The sequence below is a fragment of the Calypte anna genome, chromosome 8, assembly GCF_003957555.1.
Source record: "Calypte anna isolate BGI_N300 chromosome 8, bCalAnn1_v1.p, whole genome shotgun sequence".
In the NCBI taxonomy this organism is placed as follows: domain Eukaryota; kingdom Metazoa; phylum Chordata; class Aves; order Apodiformes; family Trochilidae; genus Calypte; species Calypte anna.
In genome coordinates this window covers 9,839,604-9,847,732 of record NC_044254.1, presented here as the reverse complement: position 1 = coordinate 9,847,732, position 8,129 = coordinate 9,839,604, and the positions used below count along the sequence as shown (strand labels likewise).

Below are 8,129 nucleotides of genomic sequence, written 5' to 3'. Positions count from 1 at the left end.
TTGGTTATGGGTGACAGGAAAATTATGCCTTACATCTACTGAGATGTGTAAATGCCTCATTAAGTTTAATAATTACCTGTTAGAAAGGCCAATTTCACAAGAAAATCTCTGCTACTGAAAAATAGAAGGGACAGAATGAGGCAACACTGCAGTTGAAACATCACTGACCTTATGGAACTAATTCACAAACATATTCATCAACAAATTAATAATTTGTTATATTGTAAAAAAAATGCATGAATAAGTAACACCATGAAAAGGTTATCAAGTAGCCCATGAAATTAGATACAGACTATAAATTCAGATTTGAGTTCAAGTCAACCTGAATTTGTATGTTACTTCACATATGAGAGGGAGAAAGCAGGAGGTGGAAGAGAAAGGGGACTGCTATAAAACATTGTACAATGAAGAAACCTTTTAAGAACAATTTCTTTTCAATCAAAAACCTACAAGTGTAATCTTTGACAGACAAAATCAATAGCAAATTACTGATTCCACAATGCTTGCTACAGATGGGAAGAAAAAAAAATAAAGCAACAAAAAAAAAAAAAAAAAAAAAAAAAAAAAAAAAACACCCACAACCAAAACAAAAAACCCCACCAACTCCCTGGATATGAAAAGGTCAAATTACACAAAAAATAAAATGCTCTCGAGGAAAGCTATACTACCCCATTTACACTGACAGCTCAGCTTTACAGCTATGCAAGGATTATATACATCCAGGAAACCAAAACAGAACATTATCAACTTATGCTCACAGTGAGAAGAGGGTTGGAAAAATGAAGCACAACTTTCACACTAGTCAACTACACATTTTTAAATATATCATTAAAACAAAAAGTTCACAACAAAAAGTTCATAACCAAAAAGTTATTATATTTAACATATTTACAAAATGGTACAAGTTAAACTACTGTAACACCAGTTATTGCATAACAACAAAAACTCCATATAGCATAAGCAGCACATGGAAGAGATACTCCAGAATATTTAGGAAGTCTTTGGTACTCAAAATACAGTTTAAAACACAGCATTAACTCAACCAATACAGGGCATTAAACACATGTTGATTTATGCCACAAAAGTAAGTTTAGCTATGGCTTTCATTCTTCCCAAAGAGTGACTACTAGACTCGGAAATTGCTTAAAAGCTTAACAAGAGCTTTAGGATGGAGAGACTACTGAAAACTATTCTAAAACCAAGCTGTTGAAAATGAGCGATGCATTTCTCAACTCGTATTGAATTAACCTCTCTTTTCAGATTTACATGACAGCAAAGCACTAACAACTTCATGGGCCTAGAGCCTACTCCTTTACCCCTTGAGCAGGCAAAACTGTGAAAGAATCAACTTTGTCTACTTAAGGAATATAGGATCAAGCTCACAACAGACAATAAAACCACATGGCAAAACATGATCAAAGACAATATGCCCTAGCCTACACTGCTGTACACATCATTTACAAAATATGTTTTATGCATAATCTACATATTTACAAATGCTCTCAATTGTTCCATCAAGTAATGTACTCAACACAATCACAGTTTACACAATTTTGAGGTAAAACCTTGAAAAGCTAGAGCCTCAGCAGAGCTTCCCTGCAAAGCTGAGTCTTACCAGTGGATGATTTCTAATTAGAAGATCCTCTTTTTCACCTTGTCATACAGCAGTGTGTGCTAGGTGTAGCAGATGGCTGCAGAGACAATAGGGATTATTATACATCCTCTGTACTGCCCCTGATTCTTCCTGATGGCCAGAAGTAGGCCAGAAAAAAGCAAAGAGCACTGGGGACAGTCAAAAAGAATCTGAAATATATACCAGCAGATTCTGGATATTATGTTGCTTATTGAGTGGGGAAAACTGTGGTGTAAAATCACGCAGTGCCTATGCACACTAATTCCAAGATGCCTATGTGAAAGAGGACAGGAAAAGAAAAAGAGAATGTGGGACAGGAGGAATTAACTTTCTTGATAGGTCAACACTACCCTAGAAAGAAGATGCATTTAAGAGCTTTATTTTCATAGAAGTTTTTAAGCCAGGTTAGACATTACGTAACTATTCAAAACTGCATATCTGAAAACATGACTCACATTTAGTTCAAGCTTTTAACTACAGTACTTCTGATCCTCCATAAATATATTATAACATTGCCTTACCAAGAGGTATACATCACTTTACAAGGCCTGATGTTTTAAGCCAGCTAATCTAGAGATATATTTCCTTGGGGATGTTCATAATACTGCAGCAAGATCACTCCCTCATTGAGCTGCTGTTACCTTTTGAAGGAACAAGAAAGGAAAGGACACAAGCAAATCTGCAAGTTCCCTTTGTATTACAAGAGTACAAAAGGTGATGGAAACTCCTGTTTAACCAGGAAAATGCAGCTTACAGTTGGAAGGATCAAAGTTCATCCGAATCAATCAAGAGGTAAAGATAAACAGTTCTGTTCTTGAAAACCAGTATCATCTTACATTACTATATTGTCCTAGAGAACATAGCTCTACAATATTTATTTAATGGTAATGCTTGAAAGTGTTAAAACTCATCTCTCATCATGACAATCCTCTGTTGCACTTCTGTGGTCAGCTGCTTAAATAAAAAGCCTACAAAAAAAGACTTGGGATGACCAAATAGGTTTTCCAACAATTCCAATTCGGGGATGATTTTCAAAGCAGTATCACATCACTATCCCTTTCTAAAATGTTGTCTTTAAATAAATTTTAGAGGACTTACACAGGACCTCAAATTAGTTAGTTAATTATACATGTATGAATGCTATTCACATTTAGTATTCATGTTTCCTTCAGAATGCTTTTGTGAGTGTAAACTGTTTGTAAAGTGATAAGCAAAGTTCTTTGATGTTTCCAGACAAGTCCACTGACTATGCCCACTGGAATGACTCTGTTTTCTGCATGCAGCAGTAAGGAATAATAAGCCTTCGTCTCCTTGGACCATTAACAATGTCAGCAAGAAGAAGACAGACTTATTAAATATTCAGCCATAGCTAGTATTCATGGTGTAATACAGGGTGAAATGAAAAGGAACATACAGAATTTTTTTTTTACAGATCTTCTGCAAAGGTGAGTGTAGGACTTTGTACTCATCTCCAGTGATGGCAAACTGGCAGGTTGTTTCTTGCACAGCTCTGGGCAAGGTGATAATCTGCCAGCACAAACTTCGGTATAAATCCAAACATTAAGACTGGAAGGTTCAGACAAGACAAAATGCTGCTGTTTAAATACTTAACAAGACCAATAACACTTTGAAGATACTAAATTTTTTAAATCCCTGAAACTGCTGGTCAGCAGAGGAAAGTTTGTAATTCATTCATCCTCTTCAACGTAAGTTGATGGAAACCAGCCCACCTAAAAATGGAGAAAGCAGAATAAAGAAATACATGAGATGCACAGTTTTTTTTTTAAATGGTTGAACTAGGCAAACCAAGGATGGGTATGTAGTAAATACAATAACAACATCATAAATATAAACCTGATTGACTTGTCAGTTAGAGCAAATACCCTAAATAAAAGAATAATTTGCAGATCTGACAATTTGGAAACTGAATGCCACTGCCCTACCCCACCCCTACCCCCCAATTCCAACCCCCAAAAAAACCCAAACAACCTTTTGCCCAAATTGCAAGTCCAAGCATTCAGAAAACCATCTAGAAATGCCAAAGCCAGCAGTAATTCTACTACAGGCAAGATGCTGTTATTTTTTTAATGAGCAGTCAAATGTTTAACAGATTTCAGTCACATCCAGGGAAGTTTCTTACAAAGGAAACAGTGACTGATTTGGTTGCATTACATGGAGTTAAATTCGATTGCCAACAACAGGAGTTTTAAGTAAGACAGAACTGGAAGCCAGTGCCTGGTATTTTACACTTCATAAAATATAATGTTACCTCAATTCTGAAATTAATGATGTGTCAAATAAGGATTATATAAGGCATACAGGGAAGCAATGTCATATCTTTCTTAATGTGTTAGCTATTCACTTTAGATTTTTCACTTAGACTTCTTTATAACTAAGTCAATTTAACAGCCATGAAAGATCTCAAAACCAAACCTCATTCATGATTGGAAGGGTTTACTGCTTATATTTTGGTTTAGATTGCCTTGCCAAAACTTGTCCAGAGGTGAGCTTATGATCTGAAGTTCAGCTTGTCAAAGCCATCAGAAAGAATGCTTGTGTATAACAGGGCATCTTTTAGGATGCGGGCAGCTTGACTGGAACAAAATGCTCTTCACATGTAAAATAAATATAAGGATGACTACGATTTCTCCTGCTTCCCTATTTCTTTCTTGTATGATACACCATTTTACTTTAAGATCATAATCAGGGTCATGGAACATAAAAAATTAGTTTTCCAAATTGCATGAAGTGGTTAATTTGGACTTCTATTTCAACCATATTTGCAACTTTCATTTCCAGCTTCCCACCAATGTACTGTCTTCCACCTCGCATTCCATAACCCTGTGTTAAAGAGCAGTGCATTGACACTGAAACAATTCAGCCTTTATAGTTCAAAACTGAAACTCCACTTCCATGAAAGTCTCAGTGACTTTGTAAAATTCCCTGCTAAATGTGACACTTCATATAAGCCACATTTTCAGACAGCATAGAAGCAGCCTTCTACAAATAAAGTGGCTGATTTCATTGCATTATAGTCTGGCAGAAAAATGTGGAAATCACTCTGTGTTGAACTTTTTAAACAGGAACCTGAGCTTTTGACCCCAAATACATGGATGCAGTACTGTTCAGGAAAGTTCAGCTATAGCTGATACTAAATCTTTGTTATTTTTTAACCATAAATTCTTGCCCAAATATGCAGCCCAGTAGGTTACATTGAGTAACAAATTAATTTACATGCTGGGAAACCTTCCTGACAGAAGCTCTGCCTGGTCCTTACGAAACAGAGATGAGAACATGTGATACCTTGTGAATTTAAATATACAAAAAAGGTTAATGATTTAGGAATGTACATTAATTTTTTAACAAATTCACTGACAACAAAGGCAAAAATGAGTCAGAGAGAAAAAATAAACAACCTTACCCTTCCATTTACTTCACCTCTCCACCAGCCATTCACACTCATCTTCGTATAAATTTTTACAACATCCCCTTTCAATAAGGACAGTTCTCTCATGTCTCTTGCACAGAAGTCATACCTGGCTATGGCAATGCCTATCACCTTGGGGCTTAGCACTGAAATAAAGCACACGGTGAAGTTATCAGGGTTTTTTCATTCTAGACTACTAGAGTAATGTAAATATCAGTACTGTAAAATACAAAATAATGACTGCACAACACACAACAGCATTAATTTTGTGCAAATATGAAAGCATCTACAAAGATCAAGAAGGTTTAAACATAAGTGAATGGTGTCATGGGTAATGTTAATAGTTCTTCTTCGTTTAAAAAAATCAAAAAAGATGAACCATAAATAAAATATTCTTCACCCTGAAATTGTTAAATACATCTGCAGTTATTGTATTTTTGTGCTTCATAGTATAACTTGCTGCCAGTTACATGCATCGACATATTTTACAGGTCACTAGTCTGTTTCCAAAAGGATTATTAGCATTTACAGTTGATTTGATTTTAAACCCCTAGTGAAGCAAAACAAACAGAATAAGGTGCCATTCCTTCAAAAAAACCTCCCAAGTTAAATATTAATGCACTTAAAATTGGAAGCTAGCATCAGCATGAGTAAACTAGGAAAGAGTTTCCACAGGAAATTTGTATGGATCATTTGCTACAATCTGCATGAAGACTTAATGATATAAATGTACTCTTTTCAGAAATTTATTCTGTAAAATCACCAATTACTTTGTTATGCAAAACTTTTTATGATGAAAAAATTCCTATTCCTTATAAAATTTGTCCGGTGTCTGTGAAATTACAACTCTAAAAATTTTAAGTTACATCAGCATGTAAGCATATTGCTAAAGCCAAGATATTGTAAGCAATAAAAAGTTATGAAATGCTTTTACAATGCAAATGTGGAAAAAAAGAAAAAAAATTGAAAAACCAACCTCACCTCTCCCAAATAATTTTATATGAAATTGTGTTTTTAACCCCAACATAGAATGTCCAAACTTGCAAAAGAAATCCTCATCACTTCCAACGTGAGCTAAGTGCAGAGCACCTAAAAGATCAAGGTCTTTGGATTTGACCAGTTTAGAAAAAACATTTACTATTCCACTGTATTTTGTAATTGGATTATTTAACCAAAGTATTATTTTTATTTTTTTCATTAATGCAATTTTTTGTTGTTTTTCTTTGTAAGCCACTGTAGATAGGAATAGGAATTTAAAATCACAATCAAACTTCCTACTAAAAGGATTTCAATAGAACTCATCATGCATTCATGATGGATGACTTGATATAATGTATGTATAATTTTTCTCAGAACACTTTCTGATTTCTTAGAGATTCCCAATTGTCTTTAGAAAATACAATTAAGATTCTAATTTTAACAATGCCTTCAACAACATGATCCTAAAAGTTCATACCTAGTTGCCTTCAATTTAAACCAGGAATACAAAACATGTTAAATGAGCCAGAAGATCTTGAGAGTTTCAGCTCTGCTTGTATTTAAGATTTTTTTCTCACCCACTGAAGACACTTCATAGAAACACAGGCCTTTGCATACTATGTAAAAATTATTATGAAATGAAATATGAAATATGTGAAAATTATCTATTCAAATATTTTTAGCTTGCAGAACCAATATAAACAATTTATCTAAAAATCACAGAATCATAAGCCACAATGGACCTCTAGAGATCACCTATAGTCCAACCCCCCTGCTAGATTGTCTAGAACACATTACACAATATTGCATCCAGGCAAGTTTTGAATGTCTCCAGAGGAGACCATAACCTCTCTGGGCAGCCTATTTCAGTGCTCTGTCACCCCCGAAGAAAAGGTTTTCCTCATCTTTAAACTGAACCTTGTGTTCCAAGTTGTGCCCATTGCCCCTTGTTCTGTTGCTGGGCACTGCTGAAGAGTCCGGCTCCATCCTCTTTACATTTGCCTGTTAGATATTTATAGACATTGATAAGGTCTCCTCCAGACTTCTGTCCAAGCTATAAACAGTCTCAGCACTTTGAGCCTTTCCTAATAAAAGAGATGCTCCTGTTACCCCAATCATCTTTGCTGCCCTCTGAACTAGGGAGCACAAAATGGGACACATTATTCCAGGTGTGGCCTCACTAGGGCAGAGTAGAGGAGGAAGATGACCTCCCTTGACTTACTGGCCACGCTCTTTCTAATGCAACCCATGATACCATTGGCCTTCTTGGACACAAGGGCAGAATTCTGGATCATTGTTAATTTATTGTCTACCAGGACTCTAAGATTCTTCTCCTCAGGGCTGTCAATCCCTAACCTATACTGAAGCACGGGTGATGTTCTGCCCCAGGTCCAGGACCTTACATTTGTCCTCGTTAGGTTCCTCCCTCACCAACTCTCCAGCCTGTCCAGGTCACAAAATAACAAGTACTATGTTTTAATTATTATTAGGTATATCACAAAAACAGAATACCTAAAAAACTTATGCCCTCTTATACTACATCATTAAAGTTTAGTCCAACATTTCAGACTCCTTATGTAGAGCACCCTTATCATATAGTTGATACAGGATGCCATATGAAAGAAAACCAGCATTTCAACTTATTGCCTATATTTACAATATGAAGATGTTATAAAAACCTAGGCAATATAAAATAATAATTAATTACTAAAAGTATAATGAAGTTCAAACATACTTTTTTCCCCTCTAAGTAAGGCAGATGTAGACACTGCTTTTTTAGATTCTGACATGAATATTATGTCCTATACCTTATCAGGATTTCAGTAATTTTAGAGGGAAAGTGCACATCATGGACAGCAATGGTTTTGGAGAAAGAAAAATAAAAAATAGCAGTTCTTGACTTTAAGGTCAGCAACCGCTCATAGGTGTGCAGCAGTTATCACTGGAAGATCTGGGGAACCATTAAAGGATGGAAGGAGTGATTCTGGGGAACTGGGTATCATTTCAGAGTCTAGAAATGAGATGAAGGATCAAGGAGGAATGAGGCAAAGAAAATTCCCCTGACTGGAATCTATCTCATAATTACACAAG

The 8,129-nt window shown here is 35.6% G+C and overlaps 1 protein-coding gene across 2 annotated transcripts in view; it reads right to left on the bottom strand.

Annotated features, from left to right (window-relative positions):
* Positions 1-855: 855 nt before the first annotated feature.
* Positions 856-8,129, bottom strand: part of VAV3 (vav guanine nucleotide exchange factor 3) — a 158,667-nt gene continuing 151,393 nt past the window's right edge. For both annotated transcript variants that reach the window (XM_030455485.1, XM_030455486.1), the window contains 2 exons: positions 5,055-5,206; positions 856-3,363 (listed from right to left, as the gene is read on the bottom strand). In XM_030455485.1, coding sequence (XP_030311345.1) covers positions 3,322-3,363; positions 5,055-5,206 — 194 coding nt within the window. In that variant the 3' untranslated portion in view covers positions 856-3,321. The remainder of the gene's footprint in view (positions 3,364-5,054; positions 5,207-8,129) is intronic.